This window comes from Hypomesus nipponensis, chromosome 11, assembly GCF_054491055.1.
Source record: "Hypomesus nipponensis isolate SF chromosome 11, ASM5449105v1, whole genome shotgun sequence".
NCBI lineage: Eukaryota > Metazoa > Chordata > Actinopteri > Osmeriformes > Osmeridae > Hypomesus > Hypomesus nipponensis.
In genome coordinates this window covers 2,194,642-2,221,172 of record NC_140371.1, presented here as the reverse complement: position 1 = coordinate 2,221,172, position 26,531 = coordinate 2,194,642, and the positions used below count along the sequence as shown (strand labels likewise).

Sequence of the window (26,531 nt, the reverse complement as noted above, 5' to 3'; positions counted from 1 at the left end):
CTGTGCTGGAGAGACAGGCTGAGTAGCCAGAGGTGAGGGGAGACCAGGAGGGGAAATCAGGAGGGGAGATCAGGAGGGGAGATCAGGAGGGGAGATCATGAGGGGAGATCAGGAAGAGAGATCAGGAGGATAGATCAGGAGGAGAGATCAGGAGGAGAGATCAGGAGGAGAGATCAGGAGGATAGATCAGGAGGGGAGATCAGGAGGGGAGATCAGGAGGAGAGATCAGGAGGGGAGATCATGAGGAGAGATCAGGAGGAGAGATCAGGAGGAGAGATCAGGAGGAGAGATCAGGAGGAGAGATCAGGAGGATAGATCAGGAGGGGAGATCAGGAGGGGAGATCAGGAGGAGAGATCAGGAGGGGAGATCATGAGGAGAGATCAGGAGGAGAGATCAGGAGGAGAGATCAGGAGGATAGATCAGGAGGAGAGATCAGCAGGAGAGATCAAGAGGATAGATCAGGAGGATAGATCAGGAGGAGAGATCAGCAGGAGAGATCAAGAGGATAGATCAGGAAGATAGATCAGGAGGAGAGATCAGCAGGAGAGATCAGGAGGAGAGATCAGGAGGAGAGATCAGCAGGAGAGATCAGGAGGATAGATCAGGAGGAGAGATCAGCAGGAGAGATCAAGAGGATAGATCAGGAGGATAGATCAGGAGGAGAGATCAGCAGGAGAGATCAAGAGGATAAATCAGCAGGAGAGATCAAGAGGATAGATCAGGAGGATAGATCAGGAGGAGAGATCAAGAGGATAGATCAGGAGGATAGATCAGGAGGAGAGATCAGCAGGAGAGATCAAGAGGATAAATCAGCAGGAGAGATCAAGAGGATAGATCAGGAGGATAGATCAGGAGGAGAGATCAAGAGGATAGATCAGGAGGATAGATCAGGAGGAGAGATCAGCAGGAGAGATCAAGAGGATAGATCAGGAGGATAGATCAGCAGGAGAGATCAGGAGGGGAGATCAGGAGGGAAGATCAGTAGGAGAGATCTGGAGGGGAGATCAGGAGGAGAGATCAGGAGGAGAGATCAGGAGGAGAGATCAGCAGGAGAGATCAGGAGGATAAATCAGGAGGAGAGATCAGGAGGAGAGATCAGGAGGGGAGATCAGGAGGATAGATCAGGAGGGGAGATCAGGAGGATAGATCAGGAGGAGAGATCAGCAGGAGAGATCAGCAGGAGAGATCAGGAAGAGAGATCAGGAGGTGAGATCCTCGAGGCCCTCCTCCATCAGGCTCATATAGGTACACGGTTGGACAGTGCTCGATCACGGTTGGACAGTGCTCGATCACAGTTGGACAGTGCTCGATCACAGTTGGACAGTGCTCGATCACGGTTGGACAGTGCTCGATCACGGTTGGACAGTGCTCGATCACGGTTGGACAGTGCTCGATCACGGTTGGACAGTGCTCGATCACAGTTGGACAGTGCTCGATCACGGTTGGACAGTGCTCGATCACGGTTGGACAGTGCTCGATCACGGTTGGACAGTGCTCGATCACGGTTGGACAGTGCTCGATCACGGTTGGACAGTGCTCGATCACGGTTGGACAGTGCTCGATCACAGTTGGACAGTGCTCGATCACGGTTTGACAGTGCTCAAGGTGATGCTTATGTAGCGTGGTTTTGACACGTAGGAAATATTTTTGAGCAGGTCGGCACGTAGATCGTACCTCGAACTGAAAATGAGCACTGCTGTGGTTCTGTCAAAACAGGATATGAATGGCTGCCCTTGGCATACAGTCAGCACAAGCCTTATTATTCACTGGTACATTAAGTTAGGTTATGCTGTTACAAATGATCCGAAATATTTGGTATACTTCTTTGCAATAGTCATTATTTAGTTGTTCTGTACAAATAATTTAGTTTTGGTCTCTTAACACATGGTTCTTGTTAGGAACTGGGTTATTGTCATGGCTACATAAAAAAAATGGGCAAGCTGTCATGGAAATTGAATTTATCTATATAACTCATGGAATTCACCCTCAGGCGTTTGAAACACCTTACGCTGTTTTCAATTAAAGTTCAAACTCACAGACATAGAGAATATCTTTCATTAACATTGTAAGTTGGAACACATTATGTTGCTTTTATAGCTTTGAGGTACAATACTTTATGACGGCTCACTCCTAACTGGGCTTTTCGTCCATGTCCATCAGTTATGTAGATGTTAGCTTACAATTTACAACCTATCAAATGTGTTTTTTTGCGTGATTAAAACAATTTCCTCACAGTATGTTTGAATATTACTGGCTGGAAGTCTTTTGGCCAGACCTGTCCACTCCGTCACAAGGCTAACAACGGGTTAACCTGGAGTGCATGCTGCTATTGGCATTGGTCTCTCCGATGTATCGTTTCGACAATCATGTCCATGTCTTCCTGCCCGTGGTGATACCCGATGCTACCTCGCAGACCCACTGCTCTCTGCATTACAGAGGGATTCACGTTTGTTTTAACAACATCCTGTAAAAGCCATTAAAAGCACTGGCCGATAAAGCCAGATAGAGCCTGGAGACGGTCATCTCATCTGTGATTAAACCAGCGGAGGGAAAACCAAAGTGTCCCTTCCTGTGCCGTGTGCAGCTGTATGGTAGCTGCATTAGACCCTCTGAGGGGGAGGACTATGGGTCTGTACATCAGGCCTGAGCCGGCCGTCTGCACTCCCCATCACCCTGCCGCTTCTCCACGTGTCTCGTCCCAGCGTCCATCTCTACGCCAGACCTCTTGTCTGCTGCCAGGCTGTTATTGTAAATAACGATATGCGGTCTTGACTACTCTGCCCAGGAAAGTCATGTAAAAGCTATCTGTCTGTCTGTATGTCTATATCTATATATCTCTCCTTGTGCATCCACATGTCCTTCTTCCTTTCATCCATCCATTCATCCATCCATCCATCCATCCATCCTGTCATGCATATCCTGTGTTTATGCCTGTGTGTCAGGGTATGCCTGGTCAACCTGGAGCAGCAGGTCCTAGGGGATACAAGGTGAGTCCCTGGTCCTCCTGTCCCCCTGTCCATGTCCACGACCACACATGTTCACACAATGACAATTGTGAAGGGCCACTGAAAGCCAGAACTCGCTGTCGGAATATTTAGCAAGTCGATTTTAGTCATGTAGGACTGGGTGTCCTCACATGAACCGTGCTGAATCTCAGCGCCTGCTGTGTCAGTAAAACCACGTCAAATGTGCTGATGGAGATCATCACGCCACGAACAAAGGCTGCGCAAAAAATGATCAAACATTCATTTGACTCAGTTTGCTGTTCATTGTAGAGGCTTATTGTTAGAACTATGCACTTACAGCCTTTACGTAACTACCTGCTGTACTCACTATGGGCACTGTTTGTATGTTGCTTTGGGTTCAAATGAAAATGAATTGGATGTCATGTTAAGAGGAGCATGTTTGTGATGGTTGTGGTTTGTTGATTCCAGGGAGAAGCTGGTTTACCAGGAATAAGGGGCTCCAAAGGGTCAGTCGGAATGGCTGTAAGTATTCTGGGGCTGCACTCAGACTGTCAGTGCATCAGATACTGTCTGCCATACGACTGTACAAGTAGAGCTGTTATGTGTTCCCCAGGGGGATCCTGGGTTTCCTGGGGTTCCTGGACCTTCCGGACAAACTGGACCTAAAGTAAGTCACATTTATATACTCATATATATAACCACAACATGTTAACCTTTGATCCCGCCTACAGTCCCGCCCAGTGTCTGGATGGGCGGTGTGGTCAAAGCACGTCTGTACTGGCCTCCTGCAGCACTGTAAAGCCACCACTAGAGGCAGTCACCACTAGAGGCAGCCACCACTAGAGGCAGCCACCACTAGAGGCAGTCACCACTAGAGGCAGCCACCACTAGAGGCAGTCACCACTAGAGGCAGTCACCACTAGAGGCAGCCACCACTAGAGGCAGCCACCACTAGAGGCAGTCACCACTAGAGGCAGCCACCACTAGAGGCAGCCACCACTAGAGGCAGCCACCACTAGAGGCAGCCACCACTAGAGGCAGTCACCACTAGAGGCAGCCACCACTAGAGGCAGTCACCACTAGAGGCAGCCACCACTAGAGGCAGTCACCACTAGAGGCAGCCACCACTAGAGGCAGTCAGTCAGCGACGGCCACGCAGCACGTGTAAAGCATCGCATAGCCCTCAAACGAGAGGACGTCAGAGATGCGAGTAGCTCTACTCGCGTCAGCATTTTCTACACATAAAAATAACTTTGGGCTAAATATGTTACAATCTCATGAGCATCCTGGAGACGCCAGCTGAAGTGGTGGTCCAGGACTAAGGCTGCCTCCGTCACTGGAACCTTGGGTGGACATGAAACAGCTCTGGCCTGCTATGGTCTGGACTCCCTGTCTCCCAATCACTTTTCATTAGCTTTCGTGCCAGTTAGACAGAGCCAGTGTGCGTTGGTTAATGGCACAGGAGTGAACTAGTAGTTTATGGATGTGTGTGTTTTTCCCCTTCACAGACCAGTTTCAAACGGTCGAGTGTTGGAAAGAACGTTTGTGTTGGAATAGTGGGTCTTAGATGTGTACATTCTGTTGCTCTGCTCTCAATCTGCATATTCCTCTAAACCTCATGCCAAGTGAAATATTACCAAATGCAATTAGAGTAGTGAAAGGTTAAGTGCAGGGAACATAAACAAATGATCATGACTGTTCATGACTTTCTCGTTATCTTCACACACCAACCTCCTGTGTGTTTCTGTTCAAGGGTAACCACGGTGACAGTGGACAGCCAGGAACCCCAGGACCCCCTGGACCAGAGGTAAACAAGTCACATGATCATAGAGATATTATATCATATCATATATTGTCTATTTTATGTAAGTTAAAGTATATATGATGTCAGTTTATTATGTACTGGATTTGTGGTAACAGTGCAATATCCATGGTCTTTCTTTCGGTAACACAACATGATATTTATACAGCTTCAGTTTAGGAAGCTGAAAGGAAAACAAACTTGACACTGGTGACGCAAAGTTTCGTTTCGGTTAAAGAAACACCTTCAGAACACCTTGTGTGTTTACATCTCGTGAGGGTGTGCGCTTGTTTCGTTGAAGGGCAAGCCAGGAGAGCCAGCGACGCCAGGCCAGCCGGGGCACCCTGGCATGCCCGGTCTACAGGGACACAAGGTACACTAGCACTGCTCTGCCACAGCTGTGTGTAGGGCTGGGAGGTCACCTGGGGGGTCACCTGGGGGGTCACCTGGGGGGTCACCTGGGAGGTCACCTGGGGGGTCACCTGGGGACTCGCTGGGGTCTCTTGGCGCTGCACCACCTAGGGGCTGGGCGTGGGGACCCGTCTGGTTTCGTACTTAAGGGACTGAGACTGTTTTAAAGCTTTGTTTCCTTCTTGGTGTGAAATCCTGTGTAATCATGCTGCTAGTGTATTATGGGAGGTGGTTGACCAGGGATTCAGTGTTTGTAGATAAACATGGATTGTATTTCCACCCGTGATCACATGGAGTTGTTTTTTAATAAGAGGAAAAGCACTGACACTGCATTTTGAGTAACTTTTAAGGAGCCAGATTCTTACTTTAAACGGTGAGCTGTTTTCCCATATTTACCTCCATTAACGTTTAATAATTCATAGTCCGGCAAACAAGCAGCTCATTCACAAGATGAAAATAATTAATTGCCTCGAGGCTTTACCTTACTGGTAGGGTTAATAGAATCCAGTTAAAACCAGATCATTTAGCCTTACTGGTATTTATAGTTTATTGCCACTCCACTACTGACTAACATGCTTTAATGTTCCATTCTTAGGAACACTACTGCTTGCCATGTCTTTTCAATATATCGAATTTGATCTTGAAAATTAATAGTTTTTTTGCCCATTAAATCAGGTAGCGGATGAGGTAGAATAGTGGGGTTTGATGTTTATGTTTCCAGTGAGTAGAATAGTGGGGTTTGAGGATAATGTTTCCAGTGGGTAGAATAGTGGGGTTTGAGGATGATGTTCATGTACCATGCTTCCTGTTTTCACAGTGTCTTCTTTGTTTCTCCAGGGGCAGAGGGGAGACCCTGGTGGAAGCGGGGGAGAGGTACCTGTCTCTCCTGACTGGGTTCAGACCTAACATCCTGACTGGGTTCAGACCTAACATCCTGACTGGGTTCAGACCTAACATCCTGACTGGGTTCAGATCTAACATCCTGACTGGGTTCAGATCTAACAACCTGACTGGGTTCCAACATGAGGGACTCAAACACAATAACACTGTTCAGATCTAATATGAGGGACTCAAGCACAATAACACTGTTCAGATCTAACATGAGGGACTCAAGCACAATAACACTGTTCAGATCTAACATGAGGGACTCAAACACAATAACACTGTTCAGATCTAACATGAGGGACTCAAACACAATAACACTGTTCAGATCTAACATGAGGGACTCAAGCACAATAACACTGTTCAGATCTAACATGAGGGACTCAAGCACAATAACACTGTTCAGATCTAACATGAGGGACTCAAACACAATAACACTGTTCAGATCTAACATGAGGGACTCAAACACAATAACACTGTTCAGATCTAACATGAGGGACTCAAGCACAATAACACTGTTCAGATCTAACATGAGGGACTCAAGCACAATAACACTGTTCAGATCTAACATGAGGGACTCAAACACAATAACACTGTTCAGATCTAACATGAGGGACTCAAGCACAATAACACTGTTCAGATCTAACATGAGGGACTCAAGCACAATAACACTGTTCAGATCTAACATGAGGGACTCAAGCACAATAACACTGTTCAGATCTAACATGAGGGACTCAAACACAATAACACTGTTCAGATCTAACATGAGGGACTCAAACACAATAACACTGTTCAGATCTAACATGAGGGACTCAAACACAATAACACTGTTCAGATCTAACATGAGGGACTCAAACACAATAACACTGTTCAGATCTAACATGAGGGACTCAAGCATAATTTCACTGTTCAAAATTGGTTTACAGTTCTCTAGTAGAAGTAATTATAGGAGGGAAACCACCAAAACTGGAGAGGAAATGTGGAGCTTCCAGAGGGGATAGAGTAGAGTTCCTGATAATCTTACTTCTGTAAATACTCCACATGAAAAGCCCGATGACAATTACCTTACGTCGTGGATGGATTTATTTGATTCTTGTGTTAGTTGAGATGGAATGCCACATATTTCCAGCATTCAGTCCGTTTGATCATTTAGCCCTATTTCTGACTTTAACTGACACATATGGTTGAGCTTTTGCATGGACTTGTTTAACTGTTGAACGCATTTCAAACCCCGTCCTACCTTAATTGCTCACCAGACATTGCTTTCGGAAAACATGACCAGTTGCTGCTATGTTTTCCATTGATGAAGGCCTGCCAGTAGTTTGCATAGTAGCCTAATCGGATATTTGGTTTACAAACGTCTTCCAAATGGTGGCCAGACCAATCGTTTGGTCAGAGTGGAATTGTGTTGAGCAGCATCTTGATTCCAAGTCACGGAAATATGACAGATGTGATTTTTCATTTCCTATGTTTTGTTATTTTTTTGGGGTATTTCTTTTACGCTAAACCAGGATTCTTCATTGAATCTCATGACAATCGTCTACAGCTGTGATGTTAGCATACAGTTACACTAGACCCAGCTGTCTGCTTGCATGTCGTCTGTAACAAACCTGATGTCCTGTTGTTGTAGGGAATGAAGGGGGAGAGAGGAGAACATGGCATACCTGGGACACCAGTAAGTACCCTTTCTGACATACGTGTCATGCACAAGGCAACATCTATCACGTTAATACCACACCCAGCATTTCAAAGCAAGTCTAGGAATTAGAAGTCTTTGTTCTAATGTTATGAGACAAATAGTGAAAATAAATCCTCCTGGAACAGTTTCTTCATACTGGCTGTCTGGTCTGGGATGTGACAGGGATTCTTGTGTTAAAATGATCTGGCCACGTTGCAGATGGTGTTCCATATATAACATGTAATCAAAAGAGTTTGAGAGCAGAGAACGTTTTCCCCATGTCTATGCGTGTTCATTTTATCTTCTTGATGAAAACGTTGTTTCGTATTTCGCCGCACAGCTGTGTTCAACTGTTTCTAATCCAAACAGCGTTTTACTTTACTTTTTATCAACTTTTTCGTCTAATCTGCTTTTACATTCCATGTGCTGATGTTCCTTTCCAGGGATCCTCTGGGCCCGCCGGACAAAAAGGAGAGGTACATTTTTACACTTCAGTCATTGAGTGCGCTTCTAAACCAATCATGTAAATAATAGGCCTATAGTGTCTTTAAAAACAGCATAAATAGTGTATAAAAATTGAGGACTTGACCTGATGTTCAATTAAAGTTCCACCGAATTTGCTCAAATCAACCAATGTGTGTCTCTCCAAAGAGGCCTGTCATGGCTGTGTGTGTTCTGCTAGCATGCTGTAGTGTGTGAGCCCACTGACCGCAGGCTTGTGTGGCTGCAGAGAGGGACTGTGGGGGAAACAGGGGAGCGGGGTCCGGGGGGCCACCAGGGCCAGCCAGGGGTGCCGGGCCAGACAGGTCCCTCCGGGTCCCGGGGACCCCCCGGGGACGTTGGGCTCCCTGGGGTCCCTGGACAAGAGGGACGACCTGTGAGTACCCGCATGTCGACAAGGAGACGGTACCCTGCAACACACCGATACACACACCAGTATATACCTACACACACTCAAATAGACAACCAGACATCAAACCTACAACTATGCATACAGTGCACCTGCAGTAGTGTGTCCCCTCTGACACGTGCCCTCTGACCTCTGCAGGGGAGGGAGATGTCAGAGACGCACATTCAGCAGATCTGCAGAGAGCTGCTCCGATGTGAGTATGAACATGGACCTCATCAGTCAATCAATTCATCCATCAACCAGCCTGGGTGTTAATCAATCAATCAATCAATCAATCAACTAACCAGTACGTCAGTCCATCAGGTAAATGCATCTGGATCTGAATGTGTGTAGTTGTGTGTGTAGGTTAAGAAAATAAGATAGGCTGGGTGTACAAAAGTACAGCACAGTACAGTAGAGTGCAGTGCAGTGCAGTGCAGGACAGGACAGGATAGTACAGGACAGTACAGGACAGGACAGGACAGGACAGGACAGTGCAGTGCAGTGCAGTGCAGTGCAGTGCAGTGCAGTGCAGTGCAGTGCAGGACAGGACAGGACAGGATAGTACAGGACAGGACAGGACAGGACAGGATAGTACAGGACAGGACAGGACAGGACAGTGCAGTGCAGTGCAGTGCAGTGCAGTGCAGTGCAGTGCAGGACAGGACAGGATAGTACAGGACAGGACAGGACAGGACAGTGCAGGACAGTACAGTGCAGTGCAGGACAGTACAGTATAGTACAGGATAGTACAGTAAAGTATAGTACAGTATAGTACAGCACAGGGCAGGACCATACAGGGCAACACAGGACAGTACAGTACAGCACAGGGCAGCACAGCACAGTACAGCACAACATAGTACAGTACAGCACAGCACAGCACAGCACAGTACAGTACAGTACAGTACAGCACAACACAGCACAGCACAGGGCAGCACAGCACAGGGCAGCACAGGGCAGCACAACACAGTACAGCACAGCACAGCACATTACAGGGCAGCACAGTGCAGTGCAGGACAGGACAGGAGGAGACAGTACATTACAGTACAGTACAGCACAGGGCAGCACAGTACAGCACAGTACAGTACGGCACAGGGCAGCACAACACAGCACAGCACAGCACAGTACAGTACAGTACAGTACAGTACAGGGCAGCACAGCACAGGGCAGCACAGGGCAGCACAACACAGTACAGCACAGCACAGCACAGCACAGTACAGGGCAGCACAGTGCAGTGCAGGACAGGACAGGAGGAGACAGTACATTACAGTACAGTACAGCACAGGGCAGCACAGTACAGCACAGTACAGTACGGCACAGGGCAGCACAACACAGCACAGCACAGTACAGTACAGTACAGTACAGGGCAGCACAGTGCAGTGCAGGACAGGACAGGAGGGGACAGTACAGTATAGTACAGTGCAGTGCAGTGCAGGACAGTACATTATAGTACAGGATAGTACAGTACAGGGCAGGACAATACAGGGCAGCACAGGACAGGACAGGGCAGCAGAGCACAGCACAGGGCAGCACAACACAGTGCAGCACAGGGCAGCACAGCACAGTACAGCACAAGGCAGCACAGCACAGTACAGTACAGGGCAGCACAGGGCAGCACAGCATAGCACAGTACAGCACAGGGCAGCTCAGCACAGTACAGTACAGGGCAGCACAGGGCAGCACAGCACAGTACAGCACAACACAGGGCAGCACAACACAGCACAGCACAGGGCAGCACAGTACAGCACAAGGCAGCACAGCACAGTACAGCACAGCACAGCACAGCACAGCACAGTACAGCACAGGGCAGCACAGCACAGGACAGCACAGGGCAGCACAGCACAGCACAGTAAGGCACAGTACAGCACGGGGAAGCTCAGCACAGGGCAGCACAGCACAGCACAGTACAGTACAGTACAGTACAGGACAGGGCAGCACAGTACAGGACAGCACAGCACAGCACAGTACAGCACAGGGCAGCACAGTACAGCACAGGGCAGCACAGTACAGTACAGGACAGCACAGTACAGCACAGGGCAGCTCAGCACAGTACAGGGCAGCACAGGGCAGCACAGTACAGCACAACACAGGGCAGCACAACACAGTACAGCACAGGGCAGCACAGCACAGTACAGCACAGGGCAGCACAGCACAGGACAGCACAGGGCAGCACAGCACAGTACAGTACAGTACAGCACAGTACAGCACAGGGAAGCTCAGCACAGTACAGCACAGGGCAGCACAGCACAGGGCAGCACAGTACAGGACAGCACAGTACAGCACAGGGCAGCACAGCACAGCACAGCACAGCACAGGGCAGCACAGTACAGTACAGGACAGCACAGCACAGTACAGCACAAGGCAGCACAGCACAGTACAGTACCACACAGTACAGCACAGGGCAGCACAGCACAGGACAGGGCAGCACAGTACAGGACAGCACAGTACAGCACAGGGCAGCACAGCACAGTACAGCACAGTACAGCACAGGGCAGCACAGTACAGTACAGCACAGGGCAGCACAGCACAGTACAGCACAAGGCAGCACAGCACAGTACAGCACAGGGCAGCACAGTACAGCACAGTACAGCACAGGGCAGCACAGTACAGGGCAGCACAGCACAGGGCAGCACAGCACAGCACAGGGCAGCACAGTGGTGCTGAACGTTCCCATGCCGTCCCTCCAGCGGAGATCCCCAGCCTGGTGCTTAGCAACATGAACCAGCAGAGGAGCTGTGAGGAATGCCACAGCAGGGTGGGGGCCCCGGGCCCCAGCGGCCCCTCGGGGCCCCAGGGCTCCCGGGGCGTCCCCGGCCTGCCTGGCTCCAGTGGCCAGCCTGGACACCCCGGCCTGACTGGCCGGCCTGGTTTAAGGGGCCTGAAAGGTGCGTCTGTTTACTCCTCACACGGCCTCTGGTACGTTTGTGCCAGGGGATTTAGACAGGTCATTGGTTACACAGGATCCCTGGAAGAGGTGTTTGTTTGTTAATGTGTTTGTTTGTGTGTAGGAGACCCTGGTGTTAAGGGGGACCGGGGAAACCCAGGAAGACCAGGGTTGGGAGACCAGGGCCCTCCAGGGCCGTCAGGTGTGTTGGCTAGCAGGACAGACTCCGTGTTCGCTATGTAGCAAACACCCACGGATGTCATGTTGCCTTTGGTGCTGAGATGGTAGCTGGTCCACCTCTGGTCCTGTGGTGTGTCGGGCTGCGTCTGGACACATCCAGCACGTTCCTCGGCTCTGACCACTGAGCTGGAGAGCTGTTCCCTTCCCATGTGTCTGCTGCACTCTTAATGCAACACCGGCATGGCTCTCTGGAGAAACGTGTTGGCTGAATGATTGAATGTAAAAAGATTTGGTCTTACTTCGTTCACTCACCTCTGCCTCACGGCCCTTCTTTTGCCTGAGTCCTTCTCTTCTACGTTTTACATTACATTTGAAGTATAAACAAAACATAAATCAAAGCAACACACAAGTACTTCATATTGTAGAAAGTTTAGCAGCACATCAAGGATCAGAAGAGCATAGTTCAAACCGTATTCGGGTGATCAGAATCAAGGAACAGTCTGTATTTACCACGAACTGTACAAAAAGAGTCAAATCTCAGGTCCCAGGCATGGTGCCAAATGAACAATATCTTAACAACATCTCAACTGCATTATTGCACAGCACAGTCTTCTGTAGGCAACCTCTGTGAGATGACCCCACACTAAGATCTGCACCAATGTACTACTGGACGGTTCACATCATCCATGTCTGCATTCCTCTCCCAGGACCAATGGGCCCCCAGGGATACAGCAAGCCAGGCCACCCGGGGAAGCCTGGGCCCCCGGGTCTGGACGGGGCGGAGGGGAAGAGAGGGTCCCCCGGGGCCGCTGGGCCCCCGGGCACCTGCCACCCCTCCACCTGCTACAGCGCCATGATGATGAGGCACCGAGACCCCTTCAGGAAAGGACCAAACTATTGAAAGCAAGATGGCTGGCAGGTACACACGGGCAGCGCGGTCCAAGCCCTTGCTCCGGCGTCTTCGTGCTTGGCGACGCCCAAGCGGCCAAATCTTTCCAATCTCAGGAAGATCTCACTCCTCGCAGTGTGTTCCTCAGTCCTGGAGACAGACAGTACCTCTCAACGTGTACATACAGTAGCAAGTATATTACCATGTGTGTCACATGATCTCTCTCTCTATGAATAAGTCATCTTCGCCCCCCCCCCCCCCTATCCTCACATTGTAATATCCTCATCTCACAGTGTTTTTCGTGTGAGCTAAGTTATGCTTTAAAACAAGGTTGTTAAACATTTCTTCCTTACAGGGCCAAACAGTGATCAGAGATGTGAGCTGTTCAGATCGAGTCTCAAGCAGATTCGGCAGTAGTTATTATTAAGAGAGACAGAATTACTGTATGAGCAGGGCTGCCTATGCGCTGGCCTGCCCTCTACTGCCCTCTGGTGGAGCTTCTGAACATCGCTTTCCACACTTCAACTCATCTCTTTACAGTCGTCCATTTTCACGTATTTATGCAACTTTGCATTGCTTTAAAAAAAACTAAATCTGCTATACAACAAAACATGTTAGCCCTTAACAATGTCTGTGGAATGATCTTAACCCTTTCAGGGCTAACCTGTGAGCTTGTTGTCTTTGCCATAGAGCTGAAGCAGCAAGCTGGCTGTGTTCATCGGTGAATCAAGTCCACACCTTTCTTCCCCCGTCTGGACATCATTTGATTAGTGCACACAATATGCCAGTAACATGCCTTCAGCTCATGATATTTAGCTAAGTATTTTTGCTGTTATTTATAAAATTGAACAATTACTGTGTACCAAAGGGCTTCATCAGAGTCAACTAGTTCTTTTTTTTTACAGTGTCTAATTTTATTCGTTATTTTTGTGCCAAGGTGACTTTTGTAATGAATGTTGTTATCATTAAACCCTTTTTTACAATTTGTGATGTAAACATTGTATTTATTTGTCACTAAAATTTGATATTTTAGGAAGAATACTAATACAAGCATTATCTTGTGCATGTGTGTGTGTTTGTGTGCATGTGCAAATGAGTGATTGAGGAGAGACTGGGAGAGCCGTGCTGTCTCCAGATGCAACACTAGATGGTGCTGTGGAGCTACAGTGACACTGCAGCGCTATGTGGTGCTGTGGAGCTACAGTGACACTGCAGCGCTATGTGGTGCTGTGGAGCTACAGTGACACTGCAGCGCTATGTGGTGCTGTGGAGCTACAGTGACAGGTTCAGAAGATGTGGACCCGTTGTGCTGTACACACATCAAGCACACAACCAACACACACTCTGTAAAGCAGATCACATGACTGGACATCCGTTATTATGTAGGCCTAAATAGTAAACCTAAAGAACTGCTGAAATTAAGTTAGCGTTAGGGGTGGTAGAAGTGTATATGTTTGAGTGGGGGAGAGGATGTGTGTGTGTGGGGAGGGGGGGGGGGGAAGGGGGGGGGGGTAATGAATCTACTGAAAAAGTATGTGAAGCACTGAACTAGGTTCATAGTAGGTTAAATTTAACTTTGTAATTACAATGTCTACTTGCTTGCCTGGACACAGCATCTCTCCTTGAAGATCCCGGTTGGAAGCCTCAGGGTTGGGGCTGATGTGCCATGCCATAGCCCTGGGTAGGACAGGTGTTCAGCCACAGCAACCCTGTCATCATGGTGCCACACCTGAAAAAGATACCATCCATTCAATTCCTTCTTTATTTGGTGTTGGTTTAACATTCGTTTTTGAGCCAAAATGGCCATAATACGCTCATCTAACGGTGTGTGTTATGAAGGCTGTTTTGAATTATTATTTATTTGATGGTTTCCAGTAGCCCATTGCTCGCACAGCAGCGTTTATTGAGAGAACATTGTTTTATGTAAACGCCACGATGAGGTCAATTGTGCAGAGGTAATTAAATGGCCCCGTCGTTACTCTTTGACTCGTTAAGAAGGGTTTCAGATTTCAAGTGTCTCCCCTTACACATCTGAGCCACATCCATCTCCCTGTCGGTTAAGTTTTACTACGGCCGCGAGAGGTGGATGCAAAAACGTAGTCCTGGGTGGGATTGACGCATTAGAAGGACAACAAGCTTCAACTCGTTCTCCAAAACGTTACTCGTTATGACGTGCTTCATATTCAACAATCATAGGCCACTAATTGAATGTTCATTCGAATGTGTTTTTTCTATTCAATGAAGGAGTCGGACTACTTCGATATTTATGGGCGTATACCTTCTCGCTTTTCCCGCTTAAGTGAAGTTAAGGTGAGAGAGAAGGCCATAATTCCATCATAGATTTGCCACTGAAGCAAAATGTGACAGTGACTTGGATGTAAGCGAGACACCGGACAGAACTTTCTCCATGAGACTCGGGAGAAGCACGCGCTTGGGAAAGGATACCAACTCTCCAGAACGCAGCTTGATGCGTAATTTAGAAGTTTTATCAAGCCGAACCGACTGATTACGCGACACTTTTGTAGACCTGCTAAGAAGCGCACATCGACTGAAAATACATTTACATTCGAAACGAAGAATCGTCATCTTTTTGGAGGGTTTGTTTGCTTGGGATGGAGCTCTACATTATACCTGTGTAACAACTACTACCCATCATGAAGATGGCAGCGCTCACACCTTTAAACAGGGCTGCATTTGGACTCGTCTGGAGCTGCCTGAGTTTTCTGAACTGCGTTCATTGTGGTTTAGGAGACAACCATGTCCATTCTAGTTTTATTTACAGGAGGCTGCGTAACCACGAACGAAAGGAGATCCAGAGAGAAATCCTCTCTATTTTGGGGCTGCCTCACCGTCCCAGGCCGTTCTCACCGGGCAAACAGGCATCCTCTGCACCCTTGTTCATGCTCGACCTGTACAACGCCATGACCACAGAAGAGGAGGAAGCTATACAGCAGAGCACGGGGAAAGGATTCAACGGGAAAGCGCATGGGCTTCCGCGCAAAGGGTTCTACGGCTCTCCACAGGGGTACTCTCGCGTGGCGCAGCCGTACCGGGCGGCCCCTCTCACGAGCCAGAGTCCCCCACAGACAACATCACACGACACCAACTTTCTCAATGACGCTGACATGGTCATGAGCTTTGTTAATTTAGGTAAGTTTGTTTCGAAAAGTTAAAAAAAACTGTTCAAATTGGCTGGTAATGTTTTCGTGTTGGTCAATTAGGGCGAAAATACTTTCTTCTGGGGTTTTATGAAATTGGTCGAAACATCTCGTAATTTTGGTCAATTTATGTTGCTGTATTTATCATTTTATATAGCCTACTACTTTCACCGAATACATGGAAAATAAAATATTAAAATCTCAATGCCTCAAAAGTAATCACAATAATATTTGTGTAAAATAGATTCGAATATTTTATATATTTTATAAAGCCTACAAAACGTTTGAACGCATTTGTAAATGTATTAGGCCTAATTTAATTACTCTGTCATGTTGGCCTTTAGTTGTATTTGCCCGTGAAAGCTGTGTGCAGTTAGTCTTCCTGTAAGTGGCTAAAGGAAAAATAAATCGCATTTACATTTTGTCTCCTAAATTTTAAATAGAAACCGTATAATTATCGCTTCTAGTTATGTCAATAAATATATGATATGTCTGATAGGATGTGATATTCCACATGACCCATGGACTCAGTTACACGTCACATTTCTTAGACAACATGTAGCTCTCTGAAGTTATAATAGCATCCCACACATGATGCGGCTATGAACTTAATTCCTGGGTTCCTTCTCATATGTAATTGTCGCTCTATTTTTATCTGTACAATAGTTTGCTCAGCTTGGGGAAAACAAGTTGTGGTTTGTCCGTCTAAACATGCATTAGCCTTGTCTTGTTTCCCTCACAAGGACAACATGTCTTCGTCAGGGCTGAGTTACTCAGGTCACACAGAAACAGATCAACACTCTGTCAGTGGGGAAAGGATCTCGACAGCAAGTCTTCAGGTTCTTCCTAGAGTGTGTTTTTGTGTCTTTTTGATTTAAGGATGAACATTAGCAGCTGTCATGTGAGCGTGGGACTGGTTGTGAGAGTGATGAGAATGATTAACACAGAGTTTCCCTAGTAGCCGTGACCTCTGAACCCCGCCGGGTCTTCAAACTTATCAGATGACCGTCTGACCCTCAGTAAATTGGCCTAAACTACTTCCTGTTGTTAAAGCGCCGAGAGATGAAGTGAGATCTGGACTTTTTCTGTCCTTGTTCCCCCGCGGCAGACGGTCTGGGGGCTGGAGGTGAAAACAGGAGCTTAGTTCTTTTCCTGTAAGTCATTTGTAATTTAGAATTACAATGACTGTGCTTTCTGTGAGCTATGCTTGTAATCATGTCTTACTATTTGTAACCCAACTAAATATAAAAACGACTCAAATATAAATATTCAGTCCCTTTTAGTAGGGCTTGCTATTTGTGTCACTGATACACAGAGAAGGCCAGTACATTAGTGGAAGTGGACATCTTAGAGTGAAAGCCTTGGGGTGTTTGAAGTGCTGCGTCGAGAGAGTGCATGCTAGGTATGTGAGGAGGTGTTGTAGAAGGCCTAATCCCTCACCTTGACCAGAATCCATCTGTTTCCATTTACCAATCCCTGGCCCGGCATTCTGTCAGGGAGCCCTGAAAACTCCTGTTTTACAGACAGTCGCTTGGTCAATTTAGGGTGTCAGGACTTAGTTTGTGACAGCACACTTGAAATGGATCGATTTTTATCATTATATGTTCAGGAGTTCTTCCTTAGCACTGTAGTATTTCACACTACATATATAGAGTATTTTCACTGCTTGTTTTGAGTGTTTTTCATGATTGTTAATAATAACTTGATCATGCATGTAAGTAGCTCACAGACATTTATAAAATGTATATCACGAGTGGCCTTGTGACTGATTGAGTAAACCTGACTATTTATGTGTTCTTAATCGATGTTGTTATCAACAAAGATGTCTCACGAGCTCTTGAGTTTGTCAACGCGAAGCTGCTGTGCGTCAAACTCTGCCCGAGCCTGACCCCTTTTAGCCCCCCCAGCCGCCGCCACGCAGGAAACGCCTCACGCTCTCAGCGACCCTCCAACCTCCCTGAGGCCGGTCAGCTAACGCTGGAGCCAGCTTGCCCTGATGGACGTCAGGCCTGCCCCCTCCACCTGCCTGCGCTAAGGGACCGCAGGCCTGATAAACCGTGCGCTGACACGCTCGGGGGTACGACCCTAAGTTACACCGGAGCACTGACACGCCTTGACCCAACGCTTCTCTGGGGCTGGTTGGCAGGTTTTCTTAACGCTCAGTCAGTGTAGAGGGTCCAGAGGGAGGGCAGAGCACAGAGTCCATCTCCCTCGGTTGTTCTGGTGCTTTAAAAACAACATGTTCATGTCAAAAAATACAAATAAATGTGTTGCTCCACTTACCAAAGGTACTGCTGATAACTATGTATTGGCCTGTTTTTAAGATTAGCTGTAGGCATGCACTCAACTGTGGAACATTAAATAACACATTTTCGCTGCGTTTAACCATAAACCTGAAGGATATTCTCTCAAATGGCCCACTATATGAAATGTTTCACCATAATCTGCCTCAAGAAACGATCTAAAAGGTTATGCAATTCTTCTGGCAAAGATCCATGTAAAAAAAAAAAAGTACATTTTTCCCCTATGTGTGTTCTATTCTGATGCTAAACTTGTTTAGCGTCTGTCTGAGAGGAGTGCTGAAGACTCGACCTCCACTTGTAAACAGTTCCATCGTGGGCCTATACAACGGCGTCAGTGCATTGTGTAAAAACGGCATGAGGTCAACACGAGAGTGGAGAGGGAGGTTGAAACAGTCGCTCAAATCCCGCTGACGGAATCCTGTCTGGTCTCTGGCCCTCACGTTGAGGGGCAGACGAAAGTGTCTTTAATTGAATCAGCCTGTTTTTCTTAACTGACAGCCCATTCATCATGTACAGAGAGTTCAGGCATACACACATTGAGGGCCTGCCTGGGAACGTCTACCTGGACTCACTGGAGTGATTTAATGGGCTGGTTACTGCTTTTGTTGGGAGTCTAAATGTTTGGATTGGGTTTGGAATGTGATAAATTACTTTATTTTTCCCAGGGTGAGACTGCTGGCCCTCTTCCTCTCATCTGTGCAGTGTAGTTCTTATCTGTTGTATTCCAGAAAAGGCATTGGTTTTGAAGACCTCGTTTTAGATTTGTGAAAAAGATCTTCTGAACCTTCTATCAGACTGCATCTCTCTGTGTGATTTTCTAGTGGAGAAAGACAAGGATTTCTCCCACCATAGGAGGCACCATAAAGAGTTCCGCTTCGACCTGACCCAGATCCCCGAGGGCGAGGCGGTGACTGCAGCAGAGTTTCGGATATATAAGGACCGCAGTCATGTCCGCTACGAAAACATCACTCTGAAAGTCACCGTCTACCAGGTGGTCAAGGAATACCTACACAGGTGAGTACAGGCTGCAGGTGTCAACCTCACTTTCAAACAGACACTTGACTCAGAATGTGCCGTCATGAGCTTGTTCTTGTCAAAATAGGAATACCATTGTCCCAGTGTTATTTTTGCTGATAGATATGATCAAATAAATCCTGTGAATTTTAAGGCTTCTAGACGGCTGTTAATGGTTTTGAAATCTTTTATTTCTTTCATTAACACAGACATTTTTGTCAGTGTCGACAAACAACTTTGTTTTTCTCTGAAACACTGCTGTGTAGACTGTTTATCATGCAAACCTGTGCCTCTTTTGACTCTCTCTATACATTTAGTCTGAAGTGGCCATTTAAAATGATTTCCGCAATCAACATTCAGAACACCATACTGCGCCGTTGGGAAGGGAACAAAAAATAATCTCTGGCTTTTTCAATTTAGGAAAAAACCCATGCATCTCAAATATCCTGCTGTTATTGTTTACAGGCAGTGAGAGGCACAGAGAGGTGCAGCCAGATGAGTTTACAAACCAGTTCACCCTGTCCTGAGGTCAACTCATTCCCGTTTAAAAAACCACTGAGGCCATGAATCTGAAGTAACGGAAATGAAAATTAACGAACCAAATCGGCAAACCGATCAATCTGGAAATGAAAGGGATGGAATTGGATTTGAGAAAACCAAACAAAAATCAAAATATTAAGGATGCATTCATCTTTACAGTTGTGGTTGTTGCTGTTGAAAGTGTGTGGTGTTTTCTGCTGCCCCGTCCGTCTGTCCGTCTGTCCGTCTGTCTCTCCAGAGGAACGTCTGCAGCGCTGCATCCGCCCTGGGCAGGCGTGTGTGTCTCAACCTCCGAAGAGCCAGGCTTGAAACAGCCCTTTAAAAACCTTCACGGTTCTGTAAAACACTTAAGACGGGCAATCAGGCAGAAAATAAAAGGACATCCTGTTTACACGACCAAGCTGCTGGAATGTAAAAGTTCATCTCTCCTTTTTTGCCTGAAGACAGCGCTTACTGGAAACTTGTGAAAGAGTGTCGTTTGACTCTAAATTAACAGAGGTCTTGTAGGTTGACGTAAAGAATTAGAAAGACACAAAGAGTTTGTAAGAGTTAACGTTAGTATTAAACACCGCCATGTAGCCTGCATGTGACGCCAACATTCAGGGCCGCAAACGTTTTATAGCAAGAACACCACCGTCACAAATTCAAGAGCTTTAAACATAATCTCCAACTCTGCTCTCCCTCATTCTCACCTAGCTCTTACAAGCACAGTTCTCGATAAAACCTTTCCATTAGCAAGGTGGCCACTTCCACAGGGCACACTTGTACAGTCTGGAAAGTCCATCAACTATCAGCACCAGTATGCAGGCTGTCAGGCAGGCAGAGTGCAGGCCAGATGCAGCCATGACAGGCAGTGAGGAGGCCCCTACTAAGCCCACATACCCACCTGCCTCCCTCAACAATACAACGGAGGTGGAAGCCGGCACATGGTTAAACACAGGAGGGTACTTAAAGCAGGACCCACATTTGCTTGCAAAATATGTGTGTGGGTGATTGAAGGGTTGATACAGCCCTCTTGGTCCTGCTGGATGACGTCTCCCATGGCAGCGAGCAGGCCAGTCATCACGGTGCCTTTTTATGGCTCACACAGGTCTGCGGGTTCCACACGGCCCCTGTCAGCTGCGAACTGTGATTTCCCGGCTTAATAAACGTTATTCACAGTTCAGCACCTTATTCTTCAGCCCTCCCTCTGAGTCGCGCTCATAAAGCGGGTGTTTAAGTGCTCAACAGCTCAGCCACTGCGAGATTTAAAAACGGTCGGTTGAGGAAAGACAACTTTGTTACTGTTCTGTGTAAAAGTTTTTTTTGTTAATTCCACCATTTTAATAATATATGATGCAACCCTACGTCCTGCTATGCCTGCCTCTGCCTGATTGAGATCCAGCCCTCTACAGATTTTGCGCAGTTGTGAGAAGCAGATTTTTGTTTTTATTCCAGCCAAGTAGTCATTAGTCGGGTGAGGAATGTTGACTTCGAAAGGAAGTTCTCAGAGGACACGAAGGAGCTAATGGAACCAGTCTTTGTGTGAGGACTTATCCTGGAAAAGTATTCTACAGTGATCAGTCAATGCTACCTTGTTTGTGTTATTCCAATATGGCACATCAGAGCCTCAAGACTGCTCTCATTGTGTGGCCCCGTTGCAACTTCTACAAACTTAAAGGATAAACAGGAATGTCATGATTAGTTCCAGAACATTTTCCCTCAGAGGAGAGCAAGGTTAATCAGTTATACAGAAGAGGCTTCACCACCTTCTCCTCCTCCCTGTCTTACCTCGACGGAGGTCCCAGTAGTCACATGCAGGAAACCGCTGTTTGTAAATCCTCATTAGGCGTGCATGCAGACATTACTTCAGGCTGTGGAATGAAAACACTCAGTGATCTGCACATAAATGGTTGGATTTGTTGACAAAATTATAATTGGAGCTGAAAAGCTTCCATGTACATGTCTTTCACTAGTTATGTGTTGGTTGATCTACTATCAGAACCACTGGAGTTGCTAGTCTATTGTGCTTTATGTATTTAGCCGTTTCAAATGAAAACCAAAACATCAAATCATGTAAAGGTCATTGTTTCTCTTTTGGTTCTGCCTTCCTAGAGATGCCGAGACGTTCCTGCTGGACTCTAGAAAGATCCGAGCTTCGGACGGGGGCTGGCTGGTCTTCGACATCACCGCCACCAGCAACCACTGGGTCCTCAACCCACAGCAGAACATGGGCCTGCAGCTGTCTGTGGAGACCACGGATGGTAGGTCCTGTCTCCTAACCACAGACAGCTCCCTGAGGAGAATAATAATAAATATGTAGCAGATACTTTGATCCAAAGCGGGGGGGGGGGGGGGGGTCAAACTTGTGAGCTCTGGCAAAATTGAAATGCTCCATCGCTGAGCCGTCCCCTGTCCCCAGAATGTCCTTGTCCCCAGGACCCAACACAGTCAAACCTTCACCCCCCCTCCCAAATATACACTGAGCTAGCAGTTCTTTTCTGTTGGGCTTCATTTCAACATGGTGATTTACACATTATTTACCAAGTGCCCGATGATGGATATGCACACATTAGTTTCTTGGCACTTCAATAAGAAATGTTGTGAGTTGTGAAATGGAAAGTGACTCTCTTTTAGTTTTTGTGTTTTCTGTGGGTTTTATGAGGAAAACATATGGAGCAGTTGACTGTTTTAACATGAAAAGGCCATAAAGGAGTATTTTTATATTCCTCAAACTACAAGCCATTGATGATCAATCTTGAGGGGGTTCCGCCATGCCTCAAGGAAGTGCATGATGACGTGTGCTTGTAAATCACAAAGTATAGCATCAATGTGCTCGATTGAGAAATCCAGCCCACTGGAATCTGTTCCTCATCAAGCATACAGACTAGAATGTACCCCTCCTCACTGTCAATCCATCTTACTCTTCATTTTGACTGATTGCCCCGCATTGTGGATTCTCTTGAACAAGTCAAACAAACGAATTGTGCTCCATGTGTTTGCGTTCCAAGTCACGTATACAATGGTGAACTTTCTTTGACGAATCGTCTGTCCCTAATTGCCATCACGTGTTGTTGTGCGAAGGGCGCAGCATCAACATGAAGTCTGCTGGTGTGGTGGGGCGAAGCGGCCCCCAGTCCAAACAGCCCTTCCTGGTGGCGTTCTTCAAGGCCAGTGAGGTTCTTCTCCGGTCGGTCCGGGCGGCCGGGGGGAAGAAGAAGAACCACAACCGCAACAAATCTGTGGGCCAACAGGAGGCCTCTCGCTCTGCTAAAGGTGGAGGTGAGCTATGGTTCTACTCTTTCTATTTGCCTTTTTACAATAAAAAAACTGAAGTATTTCTGTAGGTAATGAGGTGTGGTGATGGTTTGACTTATCTGTTCCATGTTGATGTTACAGTGTTTGTAGGGGCAGCTTTTCAACAGTGTTTTTGTAACAGTAAAACATGTCCTTCTGACAAAATGCTATACATGGGTAAATATACTTTCCAAAGTTGCAGCAGTAGGATCATCTATTACACTTCCAAAAACATTTAGTCACATGTGGTGGTTGCATATAATTGCAAATGTCTTCACAAGCCTGTATCATACGTGTAAAAGTGTACTGGAAGTGATTGCACATCTCCTTGGGTATAGTGCAAAATCGTCCTAACCACTCGTGACTGAACCTGAACTGGGAACCTCCGACTCCGCAAGTACGAACACTAACCAACCACGCCAACAAAAAGCTAGCTATTGCTTGGTGCGGGTGGCCTGTATATGTACCTGAGGAGTGAGTTTAACCACTCTACACTGGCTACAAAAGCAACAAGTAGACATGGCTGTTAGCCCCTGTGCTCAAACCAGGACTTCAACAACAGAATCAAAACCAGCTTTTTCACTGTGCACATCTCACCTATCACAACATGACACATCTCATCTGCACATCTCGTAAGATGAGCCCAGGTGTCCGAGGTTTCCAGTTGACTAAACAACCAAGTTCAGAAAAGCTGTACAGTAGCACGGTTGTATTTAACTGCTCAAGTGAAAACAGTTTATTGACGTAGCCAACTGTTCAAATCAAAGTGGGGGTGGCTGTGAACCTGGGTGCCCTCTACAGGCCCAATGCTGAGCTGCACCCATCCCTCTAGGGTTGACAGCGGGTCGAACAGTCGGATTACATGGAACCACCCATAGACACTGCGCAGGATGTTATGGCTACTCCAACAGGTGCTTGTTGCTAAGGTGACGCTGTCTTGTGTGGGCTCCGTGCTGTCCTAACCTCTGGATGAAAATATTACAATCTTCAGGTTTATAAAACGCCTCCTTTTCTTTAAACAGAGCTCAAACATTCCTGCCCGCTCTTTTTAACCTCTACTTCCACTCAGCAACTCAACTGAATCCTGGACATTGGGGATCGAATATGGGAATACAATAATTCGTACAGGATTCATAATAATTCAATACATAGGTCTCCAGGTGTGATATGTGGATGGTTTATGAAGTCTGATGTTGACCTTGGTGGTTGATATAGCCAACATGATAACAATGTATGTAGTCTGAATGCATGAACTTTGGGGCAGATGGAGTTCAGTGAGTCAGCGAGGTGCCCCCACTCAACACTCCCTCCGTCTCCATGCCAGAACTACAAACGAGCAAGTGCCATGTGCTGTTAACACCTTGTTAATATTTAATGAAGAATTTATATGGTGTACATTTCCTATTGTTGAAAAGAATTGAACAATTTTACAAACAAGCCCGCCATGTTCAGCTAAAGCTGTAGTATTACCTGCATCTCTCAAATAAAACAAATCACCCTGAAAACTGCTTACATTAAAGCAGTCCCCGCTTTGTAACACTTTAACATCCAAGTTCCAGGTTAGACAACATGCAGGGTCAACGTCTCCTGAGAAGTCCAAGGCCATCTTGTTGGATGCCGGGAAAATGTTTGGTTTAACCCTTCGTGATCCTTGTGAATGTACTTCCAGAGCTCAACACAAGCGAACAGAAGCAAGCCTGCAAGAAGCACGAGCTGTACGTGAGCTTCAGAGACCTGGGGTGGCAGGTGAGCAAGTCGAAGAGGACCACAGCAACGACAGCCGTGCCCCTCAGAAAACACACACTGCAACCACAAACCACATCCCCCCTTCATTGAACTCAGGATTCCTTGGACAGTATAAGTTTGAAGTCTTTTTAGAAAAGACAGTACAGTAGACATATTTTAGTATCCTGACTGTAGACCTAGCATCTGCTGTGAAGTCCTGAGGAAACATGTCCTGTTCTTCTCTTCAAGGACTGGATCATCGCCCCGGAGGGCTACGCGGCGTTCTACTGCGACGGAGAGTGCTCTTTCCCTCTCAACGCACACATGAACGCTACCAACCATGCCATCGTCCAAACCCTGGTAGGCCCCTTGTGGGACTGGGCCATGATGGACGTGTCCTCTGAATGTGTGCAGGACACAGTGTGACAAGCGAAATAGTGATCCCTGGTTCCCCTCACACTCTGGAATGACGTTTTTGTCCCTTCCTGTCGCAGGTTCATCTGATGTTTCCTGAGAACGTGCCAAAGCCGTGCTGCGCCCCCACCAAGCTGAACGCCATCTCCGTCCTTTACTTTGACGACAGTTCCAACGTCATCCTGAAGAAGTACAGGAACATGGTCGTGAGGTCTTGTGGCTGTCACTGACGGCCGAGCTGGGTTATTTCTCTATGTGGTATCGCTGGAAAAAGAAAAGCAACATATCAATATTGATAGATCTTGAGGTGTGATGTGATGTACAGTATTATTTATATACATTATTAGATGTTTTTGTTAACTTATTTATTTCTTTGTCTATGTTTTGATAGCACTCTGTACTGTAAAGCAAGTAGGACAATGGAAAAACAAGTTGAGGGCCTGAACCACCGCCCTCCGTCCTGAGAGACAACCAAGAGCAGGCTGTTACAGTACATTCCTTTTCATGCAGTTTCACCAAGCAAAGTAGAGTTTTTTTTTTTTTTTTTTTACAGCCAACATACAGTCAATTTGTCAGATGATTCCAGAACTCCCATAGCACTGTCTCTTTGAACTCAGCTCTGTTCATTGTTTATTTTAACCACTCAAGGTACAGTAGGTTTACATTTGCTGCTATGATGAAATGAGCTAGCATTTCTGGCTGTACTGGTAGAAAAATCTCTGTTGTTTCTGTCTTTAGCAACAGAGTCTTACTGCTTTACAACTGTGTTATACAGGATTGTAATCTTCAATAGGCTTCACAAGGCTTTCTTTCTTGCCATCAGATACATAAAAATACATATGAAAGTGAAATATGAAAAACATTTAATTGAATTAGCAGTATATTTTCATATCGTTCATAATCGATAGCAATAGTAATAGCTTAACCAAAAAAGAACACATTTGTCCAATGTTTGAATTCACTGTTATTTTGTTATTGTCATGTTATAATAATATGAGTAATATATGTTTGGAAAGATTACAACTGTATTAGAGTGTTAATATTATTAAATGTATTTGTTTCAAATATTATAAACACCCATCAAGAAGGGAATATCTTTCTCAAACACAACGCTTAACTTCAAATCTACGTGGTCTGGTATCCTTATTTATGGGTCTCACACCATCGTTCCCACAGAGCAATTTCTACATTCTTCAATGTATTGGTCATCAGCCATGTGTAGCTCCCAGTCTTTCAAACCCAGGTCCTCTTCCTGTGCAGTCATAGTGTTTGGAATTCTATGGATGTTTTATGCACTGTTGCCGGATTACCGTAGGAGATTTATAAATGTTTGACAGGTGTATGTAAACACAGGGGTTCACCCAGGGAGACAGGGCATGTGCTGGGAGACTGCTCTTACGCAGGGAGACAGGGCATGTGCTGGGAGACTGCTCTTACGCAGGGAGACAGGGCATGTGCTGGGAGACTGCTCTTACGCAGGGAGACAGGGCATGTGCTGGGAGACTGCTCTTACGCAGGGA

At 46.6% G+C, this 26,531-nt stretch overlaps 2 protein-coding genes across 3 annotated transcripts in view; both read left to right on the top strand.

The window, feature by feature from the left end:
* col21a1 (collagen, type XXI, alpha 1) overlaps nt 1-13,566 on the top strand; it is a 36,556-nt gene extending 22,990 nt beyond the window's left edge. Inside the window, exons 17-30 of the mRNA XM_084709979.1 lie at nt 2,944-2,988; nt 3,436-3,489; nt 3,581-3,634; nt 4,721-4,774; nt 5,070-5,141; nt 6,017-6,052; nt 7,692-7,736; nt 8,183-8,215; nt 8,470-8,616; nt 8,788-8,842; nt 11,316-11,513; nt 11,637-11,714; nt 12,400-12,611; nt 12,937-13,566. Of these exons, the coding sequence (XP_084566105.1) occupies nt 2,944-2,988; nt 3,436-3,489; nt 3,581-3,634; nt 4,721-4,774; nt 5,070-5,141; nt 6,017-6,052; nt 7,692-7,736; nt 8,183-8,215; nt 8,470-8,616; nt 8,788-8,842; nt 11,316-11,513; nt 11,637-11,714; nt 12,400-12,593 (1,065 nt within the window). The 3' untranslated portion in view covers nt 12,594-12,611; nt 12,937-13,566. The remainder of the gene's footprint in view (nt 1-2,943; nt 2,989-3,435; nt 3,490-3,580; nt 3,635-4,720; nt 4,775-5,069; nt 5,142-6,016; nt 6,053-7,691; nt 7,737-8,182; nt 8,216-8,469; nt 8,617-8,787; nt 8,843-11,315; nt 11,514-11,636; nt 11,715-12,399; nt 12,612-12,936) is intronic.
* A 1,283-nt stretch (nt 13,567-14,849) lies between these two features.
* bmp5 (bone morphogenetic protein 5) lies at nt 14,850-26,095 on the top strand. Of its 2 annotated transcripts, XM_084709577.1 has the most exons (8): nt 14,850-15,731; nt 18,864-19,056; nt 21,691-21,839; nt 22,660-22,857; nt 24,542-24,618; nt 24,847-24,957; nt 25,092-25,201; nt 25,403-26,095. In XM_084709577.1, the coding sequence occupies exons 1-8, from the start codon at nt 15,236-15,238 to the stop codon at nt 25,473-25,475; spliced, it is 1,407 nt and encodes a 468-aa protein (XP_084565703.1). In that variant the 5' UTR covers nt 14,850-15,235; the 3' UTR covers nt 25,476-26,095. The 2 variants fall into 2 exon arrangements, with proteins under 2 accessions (XP_084565703.1, XP_084565704.1); XM_084709578.1 differs by having other exon boundaries at nt 25,092-26,095.
* The last annotated feature ends 436 nt before the right edge of the window (nt 26,096-26,531 follow it).

What these genes read in the sequence shown, in the direction of transcription:
- bmp5 (XM_084709577.1), top strand. Translation starts at nt 15,236, where the DNA reads ATGAAGATGGCAGCGCTCACACCTTTAAACAGGGCTGCATTTGGACTC. An exon ending in GTCAAGGAATACCTACACAG is followed by an intron (nt 19,057 to 21,690) that starts GTGAGTACAGGC and finishes CTGCCTTCCTAG; the next exon opens with AGATGCCGAGACGTTCCTGC. An exon ending in GTCTGTGGAGACCACGGATG is followed by an intron (nt 21,840 to 22,659) that starts GTAGGTCCTGTC and finishes TGTTGTGCGAAG; the next exon opens with GGCGCAGCATCAACATGAAG.